This window comes from Oenanthe melanoleuca, chromosome 8 (genome assembly GCF_029582105.1).
Source record: "Oenanthe melanoleuca isolate GR-GAL-2019-014 chromosome 8, OMel1.0, whole genome shotgun sequence".
NCBI classification, from domain to species: domain Eukaryota; kingdom Metazoa; phylum Chordata; class Aves; order Passeriformes; family Muscicapidae; genus Oenanthe; species Oenanthe melanoleuca.
In genome coordinates this window covers 2,456,382-2,481,304 of record NC_079342.1, presented here as the reverse complement: position 1 = coordinate 2,481,304, position 24,923 = coordinate 2,456,382, and the positions used below count along the sequence as shown (strand labels likewise).

Sequence of the window (24,923 nt, the reverse complement as noted above, 5' to 3'; positions counted from 1 at the left end):
TCTTACACAGGGTAATTTCCATCACTGTAGGTGTGGATTTAGGAATTAAAGACTTTATCATTTTTATTAAGTCTGAAAATCATGACTGAAAGGACCCTTGGCCTTTTTAGAGGCAAACAGGGAAAATAATGACCTGCTTCATTACCCCTTGTGCTTTAACTGATTAAAAATGCTTGTGAGGGCCCCTATATTTGGAAACACAGTTGTGTTCTGCACTCAGAACTTGTTGGAGTGGCCAGTTTTGCACTCTCCAGAGTTGCTGACCACAACACAGCTATCAGAGTAATGGTCTGTGTCTGGGCCAGCAGATTTTAGACTTTCACATTTAATTCCCTCTCTCTAGTATCAGGCAGGCACATTTGTAATGTTGATCAGTTTAATAGTAGTGGTTTTTCTCCTCTTATCAAAGAGCCCTTTCTTTTGGCACTTGAGAAATTTGCTATTTCCTAGTCAGAGTCTGCAAAAACAAACCTTTGGAGATCCTTATTGCACTCGTTCCTTCTTATGCTGAGAAGAAAACGACCCCTGCACGTCACAGCCTGGGGAATGATGCCAATTTTCTTGTTTCCCTCCCCCAGTCCTTCTGATCCAGCAGGAAGCCCTTGGAGATGGGCTGAGGAGTTGGCCAAGGCTCCAAAGAGGATCCACTTTCTCCTTGCAGCACTTTGCCTTGCTGAATTATTGTCGGGCATTTCTGCTTTTTCTTTCCTTCTCTCTCTCTTTGGGCAGGTCCCTGACACACAATTTCCACTTTGTTTTCCACCCTGACGTGCTGAGGAGGTCAAGCCAGCAGAGAAAGGCTTGCTCCTGACATGCCACTGAGCATTTCTTTCATCTTCCTTAGAGCAAATCAAATTATTAAATGAAGAGCCATGCTTTGGAAAAGCTAAATACAGTGTTGTCTCAGGCCTAGCTTTGAATTCCCACATGTTCCCTGGATACAATTCTTTATTCCTTCTTCTTTGAGATGCATTTCAATCTCCTTTTCACCCAGCAGAAAAACAGACATGAGTTTGCTCCCAGATGTGTATAAAGGACAGGGCAATTGCATAACCATTTCAAATAGTATTAAAAGAGCTGATACTAAAAGGAAATTATCTTTTTATATTTCAGAAGTTCCAATTTATTTCTTACTTAATTAGATGTTTGTCACATAAATGTCCATTTCTCACTTTTATCTTCATCCTTCATATTCCATCTGGCACGCAAGGAAAGGGGGAAAATACAAAAGCAGATGCAAAGAAAGGGAGGAAGACAGAAATACTGTAGGCTAATAAAAATGTTGTTGTAGTGAACAAAATGCTGGCTGGGATGTACCTGACTGAAGGTGTGTGTGTAGAATGGAGGTGTTGGGCTCAGAGCAGCACCAGCCAAAGGCAGGGGATTATTTTGGGGTGAGGTGGCTCCTTGAGCACTGTTTAGTTCCCTGTCCATTGTGATAATTTGCTCCATGGTGGTCACTCACAGCACTGAAGGGAATCCCCCATTGTCTCTACCTGTGATGTTTCTCCTTCTGTTGGGACTATTTTCAGCAGAATCAAGGGGAGCAGAATTGTGGGGTTAATGTGGATACAGGGGAGCTTTTCATGGCAAGGACAAGGGTTTCACATCCATCCCATACCAGCACCCCTGGCATGAGTGCAGCTCTTTTTGGTGGTGTTGTCAGAGCAATAATTCCTATCCTGTGGTGGAAAAGGACACGTACAGAAGGGCTGCCCAGCCAACCCTTAATGAATGTTTACAGGAAAATGCAGGAGTTTCCTTGCTGCTGTTTCTGAGTTCACGTTTTATCCATATCTTCAGGCTCTTGAGTTTGCTAATGGTTTAATAATGCTTAAGGAAAAAAGTTATTAATAAAGTGTCATATTATTAAACTGGCAATGAACAAGAGTAAGAAGCTGATTTTAGCTTTCATTTAACTGAAGGTTTTTCATAACATTCATCATGAAATGAATGTTTGCTCATTTGTGTTTGATTTTAGTTAACTTTTCCAAAAGTGCCAAAGGCTTTCTTTTTTTTTTCTCCTCTTGTATATTTAAATTACTTCCAAGCCAACACCTGAGTTTCTGTAGGATTTTTCCCTCCCTTGCTTTGCCTTTATCTAATTGGTCATATGCAGTGTACGAGCACAATCTCTGCACTTGGACACCCCTGAAAGTGTAACAGGCCAAGGGAGCAACAATGGGTGTTTGTTGAGAAATAAACAAAGATTTACAGATGAGCTTGTGTGCAACCAGATTAATTGGTCATTCTGAAGGAAGAGTGAATCCTCAATTTTAAAGGGAGAATTCATGGCACTGTAAGTGGCAGCAGCAGCTACCTCGTGGTGACAACTAACAATGGAAAGCACTGTTGGGTATCAAGAGTCCAACCCAATATATTTTGGAGGCCAAGGAACTGGGCAAAGGTGTCACATGATGTAGGAGAGCAAAAGGCTCTGGAGCTGCACTTGTAGTTCTGCTGAAATCAGCTGAGGGTGAAATCAGTCATTGCCAATGGGCTTGTGCACATCACACCTCTGCACCTTCTCTGGAGAACATTTTCCAGCTGGCTTGTTGGCCCATAAATTCACCAAATTAAACTTCATCCCCGAGAGTGAGCTGGGGGCTTGCTGAAGATTTGAGCCCAGCGTTGTTCAGGAGAAATGTAAATGTAATTTTCCAAACGATCTCGCCACTTTGTGCATGTTCATTAAACGAAAACACGTTACTTAAAATAAATGTTCCTGAAGTGAGATGGAAAAAAAAGCCAACCCCAACAACAAGAAGCGTTAGACCATTTTAAAATTATCAACCATGTATACTACAATGTGAAATAGATTCATATGTGCAAATCCAAGTTACATGAAATGTCAATTAAATCAACCCTAATCTCCCAAATACATTTTTTTATTGCCTGATTGATGAGGCCTGCTCTTAAGGTGATGAATAGTTTTCACTCTCACAAAGGACTGCTGAGTCCTTTCTACGTGTCCACTAAAAACACAGAAAATCCTTCACATTGTCTGGCTCCATTTGCTTCCAGGATCTAGATGAAGTGAGGGTAGGACACAATGTGGTCTGATATATTAATTGGTGTATAAAACAATACTGTACATTTAAAAACAAACCAACAGCAACAACAACAAAAAGATACTTAAAAAGACAAGAGCTTTAAACTGTTTTATTTTTCCAGAGGCAAAACTCTATATAACGTCTTTGTTTTCTTTCCTATAGCAAGTCCACATGCAACACCATCGACTCTTCATTTTCCAACATCACCCATTATTCAACAGCCTGGGCCATACTTCTCACACCCAGCAATCCGCTATCATCCTCAGGAGACTCTGAAAGAGTTTGTCCAACTTGTCTGCCCCGACGCTGGTCAGCAGGCTGGACAGGTGGGGTTCCTAAATGTAAGGAAGCCGTTTTTCTTTCTTCAGAAGTGTTTGTCCTTTGTAAAAATTAACCACGGGGTGATTGATGGGGTTGTTTTAACAGCATGTCGCCTGCAGGAGCACACCTTGAATAGCTGGTGGAAGGGACAACAAAAATAAGAAAAAGCATAAGCATAAGAATAAGAAAATAAGAATAAGAAAATAAGAAAATAATAAGAATAAGAATAAGAATATAAGAATATAAGAAAATAAGAATAAGAATATAAGAATAAGAATATAAGGATAAGAATATAAGAATAAGGATAAGAATAAGAATATAAGAATAAGAAAATGAATAAGAATAAGAATATAAGGATAAGAATATAAGGATAAGAATATAAGAATAAGAATAAGGATAAGAATAAGGATAAGGATAAGAATAAGAATAAGAAAGAATAAGAATAAGAATAAGAATAAGAATAAGAATAAGAATAAGAATAAGAATAAGAATAAGAATGCTGTGCTGCAAAAGTATTTTAAAAAACAACAAGAGACCTCCCCAGAAAACCACTCGACCACATTGTGGTGAAAGTAGCTTAAAGTGTCAGAGAAGCTGGTGCTGCAGTGACCTGCTGGGTCCCCCCACAAACGACTCTGCTGTATGTGTTGTAACCCTTGTGGAACCAGGGTTAACAAAATACAAAGGCAGAATAATTTTTATTAATTATTTTTGAAGTTCAGGGGAGAGTGGGGGGGAAAGAGCAGGAAAAGGGAGGGTGAGAAACAGATGTTTCAGATCAGCTAAGTTCATTAAAAAAAAAAAATACTGCCTTATAGCACTTTAGATCAAGTTGACCAGTACTTGAACTCAAGATGTTAAAAGTACAGTTTATTATGGTTTGTTATTTCTGTAAGCAGTTATCTTTTCCCCTTATCTCTATGAAAAATTAAGCAGAGTTCCAAAGCTTCAAATAACCATTTTCTTTTTTTTTTTAATCAAATAAAGTGAATCATCTTGCTATTATTGAAATAGCATTCTGGACGAATGCAGAATTTATAAATTTTATGTAAATCAAATCTAAAATAATGCTCTGAATATTTCATGAAATGTAATGCATGTAACTTTTTCCAGCCAACGAAGTAATAACTGGCAAAATTACTGCTTCTCTCCTGACATACTGAAAGTGTTAATGAGAATTAGTTTAATTATTAGCATCTAATTTATTACACTTATTTAATAAGCTGTATTGTTCTCAGTGTTTTCCTTTCCCCAGCAGAAAAACTGACTCTACTCATTCCAGCCAGTCCTGGCTTTGAATAATGTCTGCAATATGTTAGCAGATACATTTATGTCTAGACAACAAATCAATACAGTGCTTTTCTTTTTCCTTGAGTATTCATTTGCTTAATTTATCCCAAACCATTCAGCATTATGAACTGTTAGCACACTCACAATGAACAGGCAGCAGGGGTCTTCTTGGCAGGAAAGGGACCTAATTGGGAGACAAGATAGTGTTTGAGAGATGTCACTAATATATTAGTTTATTAAAGGTGCTGGATGTTGGAAAAATAAATATCCCTGAAGGATTGCTTCTTGCTGCAAACTCTAGTAACTGCAGTCTTTGAAGTCTGTGGGAGTGCTGATGAGTTAAATGCAGATGAACTTGAGTCTTATTTATCCCCTGAACCATTTTTGCTCCAGCACAAGTGTGATTTGCACCTCCACGACTTTAAGGCCTTTTGTCAGTGCCAAAGCAGGTAAAATGAAAATAAAGTCCCAAGTGTTTTGCCAGGATGAGTATTTTGTCCCAGGCAATTCAGGCTAATGGAAACCCTAACAGGAATTAAAATATTATTTTCTTTAGCAGTACTTAGAATATGGATCTGTGCTTAAAGCTGAGCTTTTATCATCAATGGAAAAGCCAATGTTCAGTGCCAGAAGAGCTGCAGTGAGATCAATTTGTAGAGTGCTGTCGAAAATGATCTCATCATTTTTGTCACTAAAATGGAACACCTGATTCACAGCCTGTCCTACTTTCTCTTTATAATGGTATTTGGCATCTATCTGTATGGTTTTCAAGTGTCCAGGCTGGGTTACATTTAAAATGTAAACTTAATAAGCTGGGGGGAGGGTTGGCATGTTTTTCTAAGCCTGGTTCCTGTTTTTGTGATACTTGAAAACACTTTTACTTATGGACACATTTTTCTGTGATTAATTGAAAGACCACACTCATATAGCTGATCCCCTTCAGCCTGTGACTGACCACATCCCAGACTGAAGGGAGGGTGGTTTTTCCTCCCAGTGTGTAAAATGAAGCTGTTCTAAGTTCAGTGATTTCTCCATATGATCCTGATGGCAGCTGAACCAAGAGCTACACTATTGCTAACTCAAAAGGGATGTGGGAGACCACTTATTTTAATATACACTCATTCATTTTCCTGTAATGAGATATCAGCATGATTTTTAAGACCACCAAAAAGGCTTGTTTTTTCTCTTAATGAGCAGTATCTTTAAGAAATTTACACTCAAGTCCTAGACACTGATATACTGAGGGTATAGCTGAGGCAAGAAACTGGGGGATTTTAGGGGTCAAAAATACTGCTTCACCTCTCACTGAGCATGGGTTAGTGCTGCAGGAAATATAAAGAGGAGTAGAATTTATTCCAGGACAGTTTAATCTCAGTTCAGACAAGCTGCTAATAGGACAAGTGTTTAAAAGCCAGATTTTCCATAGTTTCACAAGGTTCACAGAGTTTGACACAAAGTTCCTTGAAGTCCATGGAGAATTTGAGCCAGCACTTTCTTTGCCGCCTTTCAAGTAACTGTAAATGTATTGCACATAATTTTTAACTAGGTTGTTTTTACTGGAGGTTCCTAGAAACTGATTTTTAGCATAATTTTTTTTTTTTGTCTGTTTGCTTGTTTTTCGGCAGCCCAATGGTAGCAGCCAAGGCAAGGTGCACAATCCATTCCTTCCTACCCCAATGTTGCCACCACCACCTCCGCCACCAATGGCTAGGCCTGTGCCTCTGCCAGTGCCAGACACAAAACCTCCAACCACATCAACAGAAGGAGGGGCCACCTCTCCCACTTCTCCAAGTAAGTACAGACACAGCGGGACCCAAGGGCTACGGCGCTCGGCTGTGCAGGGATAAGGACTGGAGAGCTCTCTGCTCTCCACCAGGGACAAAACCCTGAGCTGCTTCTGTGTTAGCAGGGAAAGCCTTAGCTCCAGGTTGCAGTTTTATTTTTGCCTAGGTTGGCATTTCACACAGCCACGTGTGAGGGAGATCGAGGCTGTGACACAGAGCTCGGGTCTTTGGGATCTTGTTTGCTGCCATGAGGATTCATGTTGATATCCCATCCCTGGAAGTGCTCGAGGCCAGGCTGGATGGGCTCCTGAGCAACCTGATCTACTGGGAGGTGTGGCAGAGGGGTTGGAACTGGGTGATCTTTGAGGTCCCTTCCAACCCAAACCTTTCCATGGCTCTGTGACAAGTTGGTATCTCAAGTCAGGCTTTAGAGGACAGATCCCACATGGAAGCCAGGCAATCTCCTTGAAAACATCCCTGGGCTAAACTAACAACCCTCTCCAGTTTGCTTCAATTGTCGTTCTTTTGGGAATAAATCTTACTAAATTAATCCAGACATCTTTCCCTTACGCCGTGCATTTTAGGCAAGAAGTTTTGGTATGTCTCAGTGCTAGGGAGAAAGCTCTGATCCTCTCCCACCACCCACACGGCTCCCATATGCACTTTGTGGAGCCACAAGTCAAATTTACGAATTCCTGGATACACACTTGGGGATACCACTTTGGAGTCACTCTTCTGGGAAACAAATGCAATTCAGCTGTGTCTGATGCTTTAAAAAAAGTCTGGATGTTCAGGGAGTTAATTGTGAAATGATTTAATGAAGCTATGCTCAAACTGACATTTAAAAACAAAAGGGAAGCTTTCAGTGCTTTAATGGCAACTGTAGGGGACTTGTTCCACAGTGAAGGGAGTCCAAACAACATCCACAAACAAAAATCAATCTAATCGAAAGAGCAAATCCCTTTGTGTGCTTTTCAAGCTTATTATTTAAATGCTATATGCAACCTCTGCTTGATGTGCAAAGAGGTACTCACTCTTCAGACCAAGTGAAGCCTACGTTTCTAAAGCTTTATATACTGTTCAGGAGACTTGCACAGGTTCCAGGGGGCATTTTTAAAATCTGGTAGTTCCTCAGAGGTTTTCATTGCCTTCTGCTACACGATAGTGCATCAACTGCAAACTCAGCAAGATGCTCTGGCTCGCTTGGAAATTGAAATGGGTTTTAGTATGAGACAGTCTGGTAAGATTGTGAGCACGATCTTGTAGAATCAGGACTTCTCGAATTGATCAGCAGATTTTTGTTGAGTGAAGAAGTTGATTCATTCCCTCCCCTCCGCTCCTCTTCCTGACCTTAGGCCAACACTGGTGCTATCAGGAAGTTTTGACACTTTCCGAGGGGACTTTTGAGTCCTATCAATAAGATTCAGCAGTGGGGTCTAAAAGGTTAATGTTTAGTCATAGTTATTACTGAACACAGTCAGCAATGCCTTACTATTTCCTTGCCTTCAGAACTGGGAAAAACAAAACTAGGTCAGTGTGTACTTGTCATTACGGTTGTGACTCAGTTTACTGGCAGTGTCTGGTGTCAAAAAGAAAAGATTCCCAACAACATTTTAGCGCTCATCTTAATTTTTATTTTACTGTGATTGTGTAAACAAGCTCAGAGTGTGTCTGGCCGGATTCTCAGCTGGCAGAAAAATGGGCATTTCTCCTCTGAAGGGAGCAGGACACCCATTGGAGTCAGCTTGGGGCTGGTCACTGGGCTCTGTGTTCAGCAGACAGCTGCCACGTTAATTGGGAATGGAGGTTTTCTCAAGAGCAGCCAGTTAATGGTATTTAAACAAAAGATTAGGAAAATAATTACTGTTTGTTAATTAGCCACGCTGATGTCTAAACATATAGCTCTGTACATATTCAGGCACGCATCTTCCTTTTGGTGAGGGGTTTGAATAACAGTGACTCGAGTTGTAAAGAAGCATATAATTTAATTTAGGGACAAATTTTACAGAAAAGTAGATTATAGGAAATATTTTCTAAGAAAAACCATGACATATAAGCCAAAGCCAGTGGAAGCATTGGCCACATAAAGAGGAAAGCAAACTGAAGTTTGAGGCGTCGCAGCCAGGGTTTGCCAGCAGGACCCACTGGGCTCCATTCAGTGTGTCAATCAGGACCAGCCCTCCATTTCCCTCCGTGTTTATTTTTGCCTTGACTAAATATTAGCCTTCAAATAGCGAGTGCAGATTCACCAGAGTTCCATGAAAGCCTCACAAAAAGGTGTTTTCCATGGTTACGAGCTGCTGGAGCAGTTCTGGGGGTGTCACCAGGCTATGGCTGGCTGCCCCGCAGGGCTTGAGGATATTGGAAAGTCACTTCTGCAACAAAGGCAGGAGTGATGTTAAATTTTGGCCAGACTCTCTCCTTAGCCGTGTGGAAGAGAATGAACCCCCCTCCTCCCAAGGAAATGGAGTGAAAGGGGTTTGATTTTGCTCCATTCTCCTTCCCTTTTTTGGTCTAGCAGAAAGCCCTCAGCAGAAACAAAATGCAGTCACGGCCCAACCAAAAATTGGAATATGGCCCTCCTGAGGGGTGCAGGAGCCAGGAGCAGCTGTTCAATACAGCCTGGCCTCCTGGGAGCAAGAGCTAAAAATCACAACAAGGTGGTTAATGATTCTCAGAGCAATAGTGAAACTCTCCAGCTGTGACATTAACCAAAACATGAACATTAGTGCTGTCCAAGGAAGGAAGAGCCCCTGGAGATGCACACTGGGGATTTGCTGCTACTGGGTGGCCAGGCATGCTCTGGGAGCTGACAGTTTCAGCTGCAAATCCTAACCCTTTGGAAAGCCAGCATTTTCCTCAGTGAGATGGCACAGTTGAGATGGGATTCACGAGGTTTGGGAGGTTCATTTTTCCTACACTAAGCCTCTTTCAATATCTTTGATATCAGAAGCAGACCCAACATTATCTTATCTCAGATCTCTTCTTGATTTTCTTTGGTTGGTAACCCATTACAAACACAGCACAGTATTTTCTTGAACTTGGCAGTTTTGGGGTTTAATATCTCACTGCCCAAAGCAAACACCATCTCCACTACATTCCAATTAGGCTTTATCACTACAATAATTAAATCATTCCAAAGCAGAGCCTAAGATACTGCCATCCTGTACACCCTGACTTCTAAACAGCTTTTTATAGCAAAGTGTTATTTTCTGAGATTCACAACTCTTAACTTAAACGAACTCATTATTGGTTAATGTCCCTTTGAACAAAGGAGTTTTCTTGTTAAATGGCATTTGTGTCAGGATGAGGAGAATGATCTTGTGGCTGTGGTACAGGATTCATACAGCCAAGTGCCAGGTCCTGCCCTTGGGTCACAACATCCCGTGGAACTCTCCAGGCTTGGGACAGAGTGGCTGGAAAGCTGGAGAAGGAGTTGAGGATGCTGGTCAGCAGCAGCTGAACATGGTCCAAGTGTGCCCAGGTGGCCAAGAAGGCCAAAGGCACCTGGCCTCCATCAGCTCTGGTGTGGCCACAGGAACAGGGCTGTGACTGTCCCCTGTGCCCACCCAGCACAGGGGACACACCCTGAATCCAGTAGGAAAACACTGAAGTGCTGGAATGTCCAGGGAAAGGAATGGATCTGGGGATGGGTCTGGAGCACCAGGAGCAGCTGAGGGAGCTGGGAAGGGGCTGGAGAGTCCCTGATAGAGCTGGGAAGGGGCTCAGCCTGGAGAAAAGGAGGCTCAGGAGGGACCTTGTGGCTCTGCACAGCTCCCTGACAGGAGGGGACACCTGGGGGGGGATTTGGGATCTGCTGCCAGGGAACAGGGACAGGAGGAGAGGGAACAGCCTCAGGTCACCCCAGGGAAGGTTTAAGTTGGATATTGGGGACAATTTCTTCACAGAAATAGTGATCAAGCACTGGAGCAGGGGCAGTGGTGGAGTCCCCATCCCTGCAGGGATTTAAAAGCCCTGTGGATGTGGCACTTGGGGACATGGGGCAGTGGTGGCCTTGGCAGTGCTGGGGTAGGGGTTGGACTCAATGATCTTAAAGGTCTTCTCCAACCTGAACATTTCCATGATGCTGCAATCAGATTGGCTTTCTCTCCCTTCCTCTGCTGTGCATTGACTGAGCACCTCCTGGGCGAGTCTGAGCTTTCTGTTTGCTCCTTTCCCCATCCCCAAAAAAGAGGGTTGACTCTATTATTCAATTTGCTAAAATTTGCAGTTCCCTCTCAGATATTCAGCTGCAGAATGCACTGCAGTGAGAATTGTTCTGCTGCACCACATTCCTGCAGCTAATTCTCTTGCTGCAGCTTGAGAAACAGGACAACTCTTCACATCAAACACATGTACCTGTCATCTTGGTCTGTAAAAGGGAGGCCTAGTGGTACATTAGGTGATCACTCACCCAAATCATCTTTACCAATTGTTTTAATCCAGAACAATGATAAATTACACATTCCTGCTCTTAACAGCAGTTATTTCAGGAAAGTATATTGAAAAGTAACATTTCCCTACTACAGGCAACTTTAAAACACACAACATCCCCAAAACTGTTTGTTTGTCTTGTCTTTCATACAATTTCTTGCCATTTTGGCTAAATATCAAAGCTGTCTGTGTGAGCAAATGTTCTTTCTCTGCCAGCTCCTGTTTTGCTTGTTCCTGAAGTGAAGCATCATAGCAAATTTGTGGCATCACATTCATTTCCTTGGCTGTGGGCTATGATGTTGCAGACAATCCTTGGTGAATTCCAGTAGCAGAAAGAGCAGGCTGGGCAGGAAGCTGTTTCTATTCATGCCCAACAGGACAGCAATCAGCTGGTGTGAACCAGTGCAGGTCTATGCAATTCCCATAGAGCAAAGCTGATAAAATCTGGAGAAGATCTGCCTGAGAGACCTGGCTGCTGTTCCTTGTTCCTTTCCATGCTTTGGCTTTTCCCAAACTGGAGTTTGAAGATCCAGCATAGGCTTAGCTTATATTTATGCTATAATATAACATGACCCAGCTTTATCCAGTGAGATAGTTTGCCCCATCCTTATTCTGGGGCAAAGCCTGGGGATCAGACTTCCAGGAATCCCACTTCCATGTCAGCCAAGGGTATTTATCTGAAGACACTAAGGATACAGCTGGAATCATGGTCTAAGCAAAACTCAGTACTTCTCCCTTTCCTGAAACAAATTTCCCCCTAACAGGGGAATGTGTATTCCACGTCAGTTTAATATTCCAACCAAAATGGCCCTTTAAAATCCACAAACATCCCAGGACATTTTACAGCAAAGAGGGAACAGCACCTTGGGAGAGTACAGTGTAAATCCTCTGCATATTTCTCATTTTGATGCTCTTGCCCCCTTGGCTTCAGCAGTGCAGTTATATGACCTGAAGGAAATACCAAGCTGTCATCTGAGTATTTTCAGAAAGCAAGTTAAACATCATTTGGAGCAGAAGGAAGGTGTACATAGCAACTCACCCAGCGAGCTTGTGCATATTGCACTCTTTTCAAATTATTTCAAATTTTTTTGTTTGAACAGAGAAGCCATTTAAGTCAGCATTCTGCTGGTTCCCCTTTGATTTTCTACCAAATATCACAGCAAAAGTATCTGCCAGCAGGGAACTGTAAACAAGATCTTGAGTTCCTTCCCTTCTGGGTGGAACTTACCTGCTCCAAGGGATTCAATGGCCTCTCCACTCAATCTGCTTCCTTAAAAGTAGACCAGGAGAACCAAACAGCAGATGTTTGATTTAATTTTCCCCACTGCAGAAGGAATTCTTAGTCTTGCACAACACTAGTTCATTAGTTAGTTAAAAAAAATATATATCCACAAAGAACAGAAGAATCTTAATAGAAGGTACTAGCAATAGGGAAATGCCCTTTGCAAATGTGTGGCTTCTTTGAATTATTAACCAAATTAACATGGTAAAAAGGTGAGGGGAATATCTCACCAGATCTACTCAGTTAATTTCTTCCTTGATTTGCAGGTAGGAGTAACATTCAGCTTACCTGCTCATAATATTCAAGCTGCACCACAATTTGCAAAACCATCTCAGAAAGATGAATTAGTGCACTTAAAAATTGCTTTAAGACTTTGTGAAGGAGAAGTGTTCTTTGCATGATTTTTGCAAGTGTTAGTTTCTGGGAGAGAGAAGCTCACCTCACCAGAAACTAGTGGGAAAAATTCCTTCTTAGAATCCAGGAGTGCCTTATCTCCTGTCATATCAGTAGGAAATGAAGATATGCAGTTCCAGGGGTGATTTCAGGGAATCTTGAGAAAGGGAGGTTTTCTGATGGAACTGTAAGAAGTAAGAGGCATCACAGGATATTTGTGAGACTTGAAGGCTGTGGTTCTGCTTGCTCCTAGACTTGGGAGCTCGTCACCCAAGGGCTTTGTGGGATGCAGAACATCCACATGGGTCCAAGTGCAGACAGGGCACTGGGTGAGAAATCCCTCCAGGGCCTTAAATACAGGAAGTCCCTGAGCTGAAAATAATCAGAGGTGGGGAAGAATGGGAGAAAGTAAATATGTGACCTGTTTTGGTTACATCTGCTTAAGGGTTCTAAGAGACATGGCAATGGCCAAGGTGGAGCATTGGTCTGATTTGGCACAGTCTTAAACTAAAGGCTCCTCCAGTGTAATCCCTCTTCACCAAACATTGCCTTCAGAAAGGTAAAAGGGTTTCCTCCACACAGCCAGCTCAGTGTCTTCTCTGACTCTTAACTCACTTTACTTTTCTGTAGCATTGAGGCCTCAACATTATATTTAGCCTGACTGGAATTTGGCAAGTAACTTTCCTTTTACTATTGTTTTTTTGGTCTCTTCATTGGATAGTTAGGATGTCTGGGGATTTTATTCAGCAGAATGCATTCCCATAAATATATTCAAAATAGATAGGAGCCCTCTTTGTATTAAGGCATCTCTTTATGTTATTTGAATTTAGATCAAAACATGCAAAAAACTGAGGAAGAGAGAAGATTGCTTGAGGGTTTTCAAATGAGAGGAAGACTAAAAATGCATTGAAAGCTTTTGGATGTGGAAGTACGTGGCATTGTGGACAGTTGCAGTGGAGAATATAATGCAACAATAAAATCATTAAAGTACTTCAAGTTTGGAAGTAATCTGGGTTCTTGGCTTGCATTGCATTTAATAGCTTTACATTTATGGGAGCCACTCCAGTTTTTAAAGGCAGCTTCAGCCTTCAGACTGATTGCACTTACCACCCCAGTGAAACTGCAACCCATTAATTTTTTACCGAAAGGATCTTCCTAGTTTGTCAAACACATCAAGTGAACATTTTAGAGAGTGCAGACCACAGCAGTATGAACACCAAAACTTTATATCCAGAGAGAATGCTGGATTAGCATGAAATAAAGGGTCGGACCCTGTTAATGAGCACTTAGGTGATTTCATCGCTATACAAAACTGTTAAAAATAGAGATACCAGACATTTGAGCGAAAGCAGCCAGAACCTGCAGAAATCTCCTGTGCCAGCCCATCATGGAAAGGCCTGCAGTGGTTCTCCTCCAGGCTGGAGAGCTGCACACCCTCCCCTGAGCCCACGCTGTGGCCGTGCCCTCTCCCAGCAGCCCAGTCCCCTACGTGTTGACACCCCCAGCACGAAGCCCAAGCCTTTCCAGTGTCTCAAACCAAGCTCTCGCTCTCTAAAACGTTCGCACATTTCTGTGTCAAACATCTGCTTAGGTGGCTCTGAGACAGTGTGTTTTGGTGTTGTTCGTGTGCAATCTAGTGCCGCTTCCTCAACGCATGTGTCCCTTCCCTTCACAGCCTACTCGACACCCAGCACCTCCCCCGCAAACCGATTCGTCAGTGTTGGACCACGGGATCCAAGCTTTGTAAATATCCCTCAACAGACTCAGGTGGGCCGCTTTCGACTTCTCTGTTTGCCTGCAGCCTCTTCTCCTCCTCCTCCAGTGTCCTCTAACGTGTCCCCGCGGAGCAGCTGCACTGCTGTCACTTCACCCACATGGTCTCAGTAACTACACTGAAATGTCACTTGCAGTTTGTTTGTCTGTTGTGGTTTTTTTTATTTTTTTCCTTTTTTTTTTTTTTTTTTTTTTTTTCTTTTTTTTTTTAATTTTTTTGGGCTTGTGTGATAATAACGCTGCTTTTGTAACTGGAAGGATCTCTCTTTGCTTTCTAAGGTGTTGGCTCCCAGCGTGCAGTTGTTTGCTCTAGGGCCGGGGTTTCAAAGGCTTTGGCTCCAACCTGCTCCCCAGGCACTGCATTTAATTGTGTTTAGATTAGATGGTAGGAGAAATCCTTCCCTGTGAGGGTGGAGGGGCCCTGGCACAGGTTGCCCAGAGAAACTGTGGCTGCTCCATCCCTGGGATTGTCCAAGGCCAGGTTGGACAAGGCTTGGGGCACGTGGGGTAGGGGAAGGTGTGCCATGAGACAAGATGATCTTTAAAGTTCCTCCAAACCCAAACCAGTCTGTGATGTGCAAAAGGAGATCAGAGACACCCATCAGGTAACAGTGCCCTGTAGTCCCAAGCAGACACAATGGGAGACTGCTCCAGGGACTTCCATGTAAAAAAAGGAAAGATTCTTGGTTGGCCATTTGCATGGTGGGCTTTAAGCAAGCAGGAGATTTTTTTGTAATTGTGAGCACATCTGTTTTCCTTACACAAAGAGAAAAAAGTCCAGTTGAGGCAGCCTATAAAGCTGGGTTAGCTGAATTCATGGTCCTGCTATGGTCAAATCAGAAGCTCAAGTAAACATTTGTGTTTCTTTAGGAGAAGGACGAGATTTAAATGCAGCTTTTTCCAAGCTGTATCAAATTCCCAGGGTCGATTAAGAAAATAGTTGTTGGCAGTTTTGTTAGCAGCTAATTTGAGCCAGATGTTGAAAAAATTAAGTCTGGGCTTAATATCACGTTATCATGGGGGGGAAGGTATAAAAAAGTGAGCAGAGTTAGTTCTTTAGGACAACTGTAGTTTATAGTTTGAAGTGATTGCTTGACTATGTTGCAATTCTTTTAAAGGTCAATTACACGAAATATTTGTAATTTTGTTTTGAGCTGGTTGCAGTGACTAAAAAGCAATAATTCAAATAACTGGCAAACTGGGCATTACTACCCTTGGCTCTTGTAAGTTCTCTCAAATGGTTTATAGGCTTCTGAATAATTAGTGTGCAGATTAATGGCTGTCACATGCCACAGTAGGTGCATGAAGACAGACTCCTCGTTGTGATGGCTTCAGCACCTCCACTGTCACTGAAACACAGGTCACTCCTTCCCAAAGATTTTCAGTTTACAGGGCTGCAGGCAGCTGCCTGTGAGCACAACGTGGTTTTTTGCTGTCTGCTCTTTGTGTACAATTTGTTAGGGGCTTTAGTTTATAGCTCTGTGCACAGCACAGGTTAAACTATATCGAATCTCAAACCTTCTCTGCATTAAACAGGGTCACAGAAAGTACAGCAGCAATGCAGAGAGGGGTTTAACCCATCAGATTCTGGGGGGGGTTTTTGTGCCTTAACAAAACTCAGCCTGCACCCCACTTTTCCAGCCCTGTGCTTTATTGGGCTCATGGGTGTGACCAGTTTTCATGCACCTTCCCATTTCAGTCATATTTCTCCAGTTGTTTTGGAAACAACTGGAATACACAGAAATATGCTGAAATCAGGAAACAGGGATGTTAAGGTGTGCTGCTAAAGTCCTTAAGCATTTGGTGTTTTCCCTCATAGCTCAGGAAACCTGAAACCCTTTGGAGAATGCTACTTACCTTTTCCAGAAGACTTGAAAAACTCCTAGTTGGTAAATTGATTATGTAGTAAGACACAACAGTATTAAGTCTCCAAAGATATTTAAAACTTACTTGCATCCTGCAGCCTAAGTTTCCCAGATAAGTTTGTTGACTGTAAACTTTTATCCTCCTTATTTATGACTTAAATCATTTTAAAGTGCTCTAGCGTTACTTTAAGTGCTCCTCTGTAATGCAGTGTAGTGAATAACAATGCTGTACAGTGAAAAACAATACTCAAGCACAGCTTTCAATTAAAGTCTAACATGCTGCAGTGGGCAAGGAGACTGACTTCCAGTCTCTGACTCCAGCTGCATCTCCCTGCTTCTATACATCATTACACCACCACAACCCACTTGATACTAAATATATAATTTATCAGCAAACTCACTACTTATTCATGAAAGAACTCTGAAGTTGACTGTGCTTTGAGTCAGAGAAGTGAGGTAAAAGTGCTAACTGAAATGATTTGGGATTTACGTAGCATTCCTCTAAACAAAGACAGGCTTTTGTGCTCTTTTTTGCTGAGCATTAGGGTATAGAACGACCACTTAGGATATTTTTAAAATGGAAATGTAAAAACACAGGACTGTGTTATTAAAAGCAGCTGGGGTGGCTCCTTTCCATCAGGATCTTTAGAGTATATCCAGAGTCAAGCTAAGATGCAGGTCCTAAGGACCACTAACTGCCAGGGACACAGCTCCCTGAGACAAGAGGAAGCAGGGAACACTCTGAGCTTCTGGAAGCTTAAATATAAGGGTTAAGTGACTCTTTACTGCTGGAACAATAAAATAAAAATGAAGGCTGTATCTGAACATCTGCTTTTTAAAAATTATGGTTCAGCTACAACCCATATGAAAATATTTTGGTCAGATTTTTGGTGGCTCTGATGTTCTCTTGGTGGAACATTGGACTATAAGCACTATTTACACCTCATCATCATCATCATCATCATCATCATCATCATCAGTCTTCAAGTGCTGCAGAAGCAAGTCTGTGCACAGGGATGTGGCAGCTCCACAGAGCAGAAGTCACAGTTCCCATACATGGACATTCCCAGAACATTGGAATAAAATCCCAGGCAAATGTACAACAGCATGGCTGGGCTGGGGCAAGGATGATTCTATCCTGGGCTGTTTCCAACCAACCAACCCAGTACATGCCTTTCTTTATTGGTATTAGAAAAATTACCAGTAGATAATTCCATTAGCAATATGTTCTTAGTTATGTCATGTTGTGTCAAATAAAACCCCTTAAAGGAATTTTACAGAGTTTATATAATACTCATTAAAAAAGCCATCTTCCTGTGTCAACAAAAGTTGCAACAGGACAGCCCCTCCATCACAGAAGAGATGGGGAAATAAACTGCTTTAAGTCAGTAGTTATGATTTGGTAATAAAAGCCCCCAAAGGGCTGTTGGCTTTGCCTGGTTTTAGCAGTTTCCAAACTTTTAGTTGGTTTTTTAGTTGGTTTTCCACCATCCATCACTCTGCCACTCCACTCACTGCACAATTGTCCTGTCTTGGGGGTTGTTTGAATCTAAATTTCTGTTTGAGCTATTAGAAGCAACACTTGACTTGGCATCCCCTGTATATGTTGACAAAAAGGCACAGGTGTTGTAACCTTTGCTTGATAAATCATTTACTTTTGCTACTTGACTCGCAAGCAATATGGGGGCATCAGCTTTTTAACTGCCTTTTCCATATGCAAATCAGAAATACAGGATGCCTGGGGTACAGGGGCTCTGGTTTCAAAAGCAAGTGGGTCTGGATAGCTCATGACTAAGTAATAGATACGTCTCTCATATTGCCAAGGACTTGTAATACCGAGAGTGGTAGAGGGATGGGAAAGTCCCATCCCATTAATTAGGGACGAGCCTCTCGGTAGCACCAAGGTGAATAAAGGAGTCTGAATTTTGAGGTGGTTTTTTCCTAAAATTAATAGTGAAACACAGGCTATGGGCTAGGAGTGCATGCAGCTGGGAATGCTAAACCAGCAACCTGTGATCAGGGTTTGCCACTCATCACTCCAAATGCTGTTTGCTGCTCTCTAATGCCTTGGCTTTGCTCTAGGGTACAAAATTCCTTTAGGGATCAGCCTGCTCTTCTCATCTGCTGCAGCACCACTTCACACTAAACATTGTTTACTATGCTGAGTCCTGTTTGCCACCTACTTAGCCTACATCTTCCTGGAAATTGTACTTGGGATGCTAAAAACAGCTCCTGAGAAACACATGCCTGCTCCATCTAATCACTCCTACCTGCCACTGGCCCATGTGCCCTGCATAGGGAGGTTATGAGGATGCAGGGAACAGAAACTGCCTCCCACTGCAGGAACCCAGGCAGAAAATCAACCACTTTACCCTATGAGAAAGTGAATCCTGTAGCCCTGACCAGTTTCAGGAAAAATCCCCTTCTAATGTAAGCATGCAATATATCAGATCCATCTCAGGTCGTTTCTAAAAATTTAGTTAAGCACAAACCCAAATATTTATTCCCTTGGCTTTCTGTGGGAAAAGATAAAACTTACTTCTAGAAGGACTGAAGTAGAAGCTCTTCTGAATAACAGGCAAAGGTCTTGTGTTTTCACACTTTCCTTGGTGGGGCCCTAGAGCCACCCAGCTACAAGAGATCTCTAGATAGAGCTCATCCTTTATAACACAAAACAACTGAAACAAAAGGCCTGTAACCTGCCTAGAACACTGGAATAAAGTTTAAGAAAAAACCCAAAAGTCAAACAAGCTTATCTAGGCAGCAAAATAGCCGGTATGAAAACCAGCAAGCTCAGCAGAACAGTCTTATAAAGACCAGGTACAGAAATGCACCCTGTGAAATACATCTTTAAAAGGGCAATAGTAACTTAGGGGGGAAATCACTCAAGTTTAGCAAAGTGTGTTTATAGTACAAGGAAATTGCTAACTCCTTTAGATCTGCTCCTGCTCCCTGCCTTTCCCAAATCAGATAGTGGTATCTTTGTAGCTTTCTCCTTTTGGGTTTTTATTTATCTCTAAAAAAACCACCGTATGCCTCAGGTGCATACACAAACCTAATTGTACAATTACTTTCTTTCCCAGAGACAAGGCAAAGCCTGTTTTGCTTTCCCATAAGCCTTTTTCTTTAGAGAGCAAACTGCAACCTGCAATTTTTCACTGGCAGCACTTTAAAACAAAGGGCATGACAAAAAAAAAAAAAAATGAGCTGGATGCTGTGTCCTGTAGGATAGCAGATGTGAGCTCTGTCAGAGCAAGGGGAAGGCAGATTCCAGGGCAGAGGGTTCTTCCACAGACACTGGAATCCAAGGAGGAGTGTGGTGCAGGTGATGCCCCTCTCCAGGAGGGAGGCAGGGGAGCAGCCCCATCAGTGGCAGGTCCCAAAAGTGTCCAGGATCCACAGATCCAAGTCAGCACCTTGACTGGGAAGCTGATGCAGCTCCTGCAGCGCTCTGCTCCTGCAGCTGAAACTGCTCTGTGCCCAGGTTCCATTGCCACCCTATGGAAGAAAGAAACCAGTGCACACATTTTTCCTTTGCACAAATCAAATGTGTGCCTGGCTTCTCGGGGATTTTCCATCCCTGCTGCTCAGTGCCACCCTGCCCTGCCCTTTGCCCCCTCCCAAGGGGATGCTGAGCCCACGCTGCTCGTGGCTGTGTGCTTTGTTAATGAGCACCATGGGCTGGCTGCCTGCACACCCTGCTGCCTTCCTCCCGTTTCCCAGAGCCCAGGAATGGCACTGGGCACACAGGCAGGACCTGCTGGCCCTGGGGAGGCAGAGTAGGGCAGGGTTTGGCTGACAGCTGAGCCCCACCTGCAGTACAGCTCAAGGGCTGTGTGGGGGACATGGCACAGAACATGAGAGGCTGCAGGAATGACACCAGGCCTTTTATTTTGGGGGTTCTGAGCAGAGTTGTTTGTAAGCCAGGTCTGAGCTAGTTGTAGCTCAGAGGACTGTCCCTCCTCAGGATGAAAATACTCATCCTCGAGGCTGGACGTACTGCTTGTGTCTGAGTGTGAATGGAGATAAAAAACACCAACTTGGAAGCATTTGTCAGACTCAGCCCTCTTAGAATTCTATATTCCATACAATAACCTCCCTAAGCCAGTATATGTGCCCAATTTCAGCTCCAAAGCACTTCTAAGCAGACTTGAACATTCCTTTTCTTTCTCTTGGCCTGTCCAGCAAATGTAGTGGCAGGTTCAGAACACAATTTCCATGAAGGAATAACATCCCTAGTATGTAAAGAAGAGAATTTTACATAGATCAGATATAAAAATACAGTTTTGGGGTGTGGGACTGCTACTTTCTAGAGCTGCTGAACTTAGAGGGATCACTCTGCTCCCAGATCTATGGATTTTCCCATATTGGCAAAGGGAAGTGAGGGCTGAGCCCCCTTATGATCACTCAAACTTTTGATTTCTGTCCAAAAAGTGTTTTGCTGTTGCACCAATGGCATCAGGCTGCTGAGACATGACCTGAATTTTGGTGCTGTGTTTTCTCTTCCAGCCAGGACGTAGCAACACCATTCTGAACTTGAGGGATGGCTCTGAAAATGCAGTGTGTGAGCCTAGAGAGAGTGTGGATAGGAAATGCAGCTGCAGACTCATGCAGCAAAGGTCACAAAGGTGACCAGAAATGAGGGAAACTCCCCTCCTGCTCAACTCAGGGCACAGAGGCCATTTGACTTGCACAGAGCAGGACTGTGGAATTCCACTCTCAGGTCAGCTCCTAAAAAGAGCACACCCAAAAAAGAAAGCACATATTGCTCTATAATGGTAAGGGTTCACAGAAAACTTCCTAATGGAAGTTCCCATGTGGCTGCATCTCCAAGGTAGGCTGGAGCCAAATGAGTCCCAAAATGCCTGGGTTAGTCCTCAGCAGGGGAGATCCTTGTTCCTGGGCTTTTTCTTCCTCCTCCTCCTCCTCTTCGTAGGCTCTGGTGAACAGTTCAGACTCTTTTTTGGAAACCAGCACTCAGCATCCTATTTCCAGTAGATTTAGCATAGAATTATTTACAATGGACATAGAAGAATTTCCCAAACTAAGCAATTAAACTTAGTGAGTTTTCCCTCTCCTCACAATAACCAGGAAGCCTGTGCCTAAGGCTGCCTTTCTGTGGGTTTTATGGCCATTACTTACTCCACAGTGGGGGAGAAGAAAGGGAAGAAGTAAGTGTGGGCCTGGTGGGAAGAGTTGGCAAATGCAGAAATATGATGAATGAGCTGGAGAGATTTAATTTCTTACTAAATTCTCTACAAGCTGTGTAACCTTTCTTTAGCTAAACAATTACTCTAAAAGGCAATGATTTTCTGTGTTTTCATTGAAAAGTCTTCATAATAACAATGGCCTATGTTCTCCTTCTTGAAGAACTTCTGCCAAAAAACAGTTTTCTTTTTTCCATTCAGCAGGAAACTTTCTTTTATTTTTATTTTTTCAATCTCATATTCCCCGCTAACATGGATTTACAAGGCCTACCACTTACTGCATGGGGCTGGGAAGAAGCTTCCCCTCAGGCCAAATCATTTTGGTCCATCTCCTTTGTAGGGATTCTTGCAGCTTCCTCCCAAGAGGACTGCAACCACTGTCAGAGACATAATACCAGACCCCAGTGGCCATTTAAGCTGACAAAATGTGACATTCCCTGTGTTCACAGGTCAGGGGACAAGGGAGGGGACTCCCAGATTTGTTTTTCAGGGGACAGGCAGCAGCTCTTGCTGTGTTGTGGTGGGTGCAGTTGATTTTGGTGTAGTGGGGGGGAAAAGTCATCAGGTGTTTAAATTCATGGCTGCCAACATGAGGAAATGAGATGAGCTGATCCTCCCTGAGCCACAGGGTCCAGTTTAGGGGCAGATCCCTGCTGAACCACGGGGCCCTGTGGCCAACTGGAAGGGTTTTGAGGGCACAGCACAGGCAGAGCACTGCTCACATCCCTATGTTCACACACAAATCAGGCCAGGCTAGGGCAGGGGGATGGTTCTGTGCCTCTTGCTGCTGTTGGCTGGCTTGGCTGATTTCCTGGCCACCCCTGCCCACCCCAGCCTCCATCCAGATAATGCTGTATTGGATTAGTCTGCTCGCTGCTGCATCAGGTCCACGATCAATTTATTGACTCTGTCAGAGTGGCTAGTACAGTAATTGTTACAAGAGCAGAATAGAAAGCAAGAATGTGTCCACATAAAATATAAAAATGACGTTTTGTTCGTTCTTTCCTCTTTGGCCCTATAGATCTTTATGTGTTTACACAGTGGAGAGCACTTTACTTAAGTTAATCAGCTCCCTCTACATTATTAATTGCCACAGTTAGGGCTCTACGTGGCAGCAAACGTATTATTGAGAGCATTGATCTCACGCTGGCCGTGTGGACCTGGGCAGGTTTTGTATTCCTTTCCCTTCTTTTGCAGCTGCTTGAGGGCACTATCAAATCCCATTTCTCTGACTGACAATACACCATCAATACCATCGATCCCAGAGAGGGGCAGGAGGCTGCACAGCAGAAAGGAAGGAATGCAGAGAGAGCCAGGCTTGGGAAGGGCTGTTGGAAGTTGGTGATCACAGTAATTTACATGCCCAGCCTCATTTCTCTATTTTGTAAAGAGTAATCATTTAAGAGCTGAAGTTTCCCAAGTGCTGAAGATTTGCAAAGGTGGCACAATGAGACCTTTTAAAATGTGTGCAGAATGTATACCCTTAAAAAAAAAAAAAAAAAAAAGCAATAGTGACTTTTTACAAGGGTTTTGGAAGTGCCTTTGAAAGACATTTCATGAAAGTTCAGCCTTTGCAGCTGATACCTATATGAGCTCCATAAATTCCACCCAGCCTGACAAACTCCAGTAGGTGTCACATGTGACCTGGATGGAAAAGGTCAGCAGCTGAATTTATGGCTTTTGCATTTACTGGAACATTAAGATTTTTTGCCAACTGCCACGTATACTTTTTTAAAATTCTGCAATCAAAGTATTAGGACCACCATCTACAGTGAAGGTCAAAAATTAAAGGCCACAATCCCTGCATCCTTCCCAATGGATAGGCATTAAGCTACCTCTGTTCTAGGAATCACCTTTGCTTAATGGCATGAGCACAGAGGTCAAGGAATGAATAAGCTCCAGAGCTGAACACTTTGCAAAATAGACTGTCCTGAAATTAACACTGAATTCCATAAGAAGGGGCCAAAAGCAGCCTTTTCTTAACAGAATAGGAGTCCTCAGTTCACAGCAGATTCCATGTTCCCAGGACACTGAGCATCACCTGCCCAGTGCTGGACTGTCCTAGAGAAATATTAAAAAAGCAGAGGGGAAAGACTGGGGTTTCAAAAGAAATACAGCAAAATTACCTCAATTTTGGTAAAACCTGTTTAAATTTGGCAAAGGTGTCTGTTCTTAGTAAGGATTGCTAACAGCATAGGAAGTTGCAGCTTTCAAATTTTACCTGGTTTTAGTCTAGAACAGCAAAACACATCTCGTTTTAGGCTCTTGCTTTGATAGCATTTTCTGCTTAACAGAGGTAGAACTGTAAAAGTATAATTTAAAGCCAGGATTAAAAAAAAAAAAATCAAGAGACTAAACTTAAAAATATCTTCTAGGTTTCCCTTTAGTTGCTTTAGTTATTAATATTCAACTTTGAAAACAGTACTGACACTATAATCATAATATTCTCAGACATATTCACTTGTGTGACCCAACTGTTACATCACCTATACAAACACTGGTTATTACATGTGAAGAGATGCAGCTGAATGCACTGCAGAAGGCACTGAAATATAATTTTAATTATGAGATATGAGTAACCAAAGTCACAACCAACACAATGCAGCCACCTCTGAGGCTGAACACAATAATTTAAGAAGAAATTGTTCCCTGTGAGGGTGGGGAGGCCCTGGCACAGATTTTCCAGAGAAGCTGTGACTGCCCCTTCCCAAGTGTCCAGGTCCAGACTGGATGGGGCATGGAGCAGCCTGGGATAGTGGAAGGTGTCCCTGCCCTGCAGGACATGAAAAAAAAAAGACTTTAAGGTCTTTTCCACCCAAAACCATTCAAGGATTCTATGAATTACTGCATTGCTTGGGGAAGCTTTATATAACATCTGTGCCCTTCAGTGCCTTTTGTATCACTGCATCTTTTAAATATGACAGCCAAAAATGTACCTATTTTTAAAGAAAAAGAAAAGGGATAAACTGAGATACAACATTTGCATGTGGAGTTGGGTTTTTTCATCTTTGCATGTGCTAAACAATGAGATTTGAGGTTTTGGAGGAACACTTTGACATATTATATTCCTTGTTTGGCTATTCCCTGGTTTGCTGGGGATTTTTAAGGACTTTCTTGCAGTCCTTTAGGTTAAAGATCATGTCTGAGAATCTGTGGTATGAGACCTGGCTGTACATTCATTGAAGCTGATGAGAGGGGGAGATGGAAGATTTGTTATTGGCAGGAGTTTGTTTTAAAAATACAATAACATTTTTGTTTAATTATGCTTTTCTTTTGCTTATAACTATGCACAGTAGAGTAAATCTAGCCTTTTTCAGATCAGATAAAGGTTAAAATTCACATTTTCCTTATGGGGAGGGTTTGCAGTGCAGTCTTCATGTATCTGTGGAGTTTTTATTTTGTGGTTACAGGTATTAACTCTCAGTGACTCTAAAGCCATATTCCTTGATGTAGAGATGGGTTTGGGGTTGTAGTTTCCCCAAATTACTGGTCTTGTAGGCTAAATCTGAAATTTAGACCAG

The 24,923-nt window shown here is 42.6% G+C and overlaps 1 protein-coding gene across 9 annotated transcripts in view; it reads left to right on the top strand.

Moving 5' to 3' along the window:
- NFIA (nuclear factor I A) overlaps positions 1–24,923 on the top strand; it is a 198,512-nt gene that overhangs the window by 154,369 nt on the left and 19,220 nt on the right. For 4 of the 9 annotated variants that reach the window (XM_056498187.1, XM_056498194.1, XM_056498190.1 and 1 more), the window contains 3 exons: positions 3,216–3,394; positions 6,290–6,455; positions 14,233–14,324. In XM_056498187.1, the coding sequence (XP_056354162.1) occupies positions 3,216–3,394; positions 6,290–6,455; positions 14,233–14,324 (437 nt within the window). The remainder of the gene's footprint in view (positions 1–3,215; positions 3,395–6,289; positions 6,456–14,232; positions 14,325–24,923) is intronic. The other 5 variants (XM_056498191.1, XM_056498188.1, XM_056498195.1 and 2 more) reach the window with 3 other exon arrangements.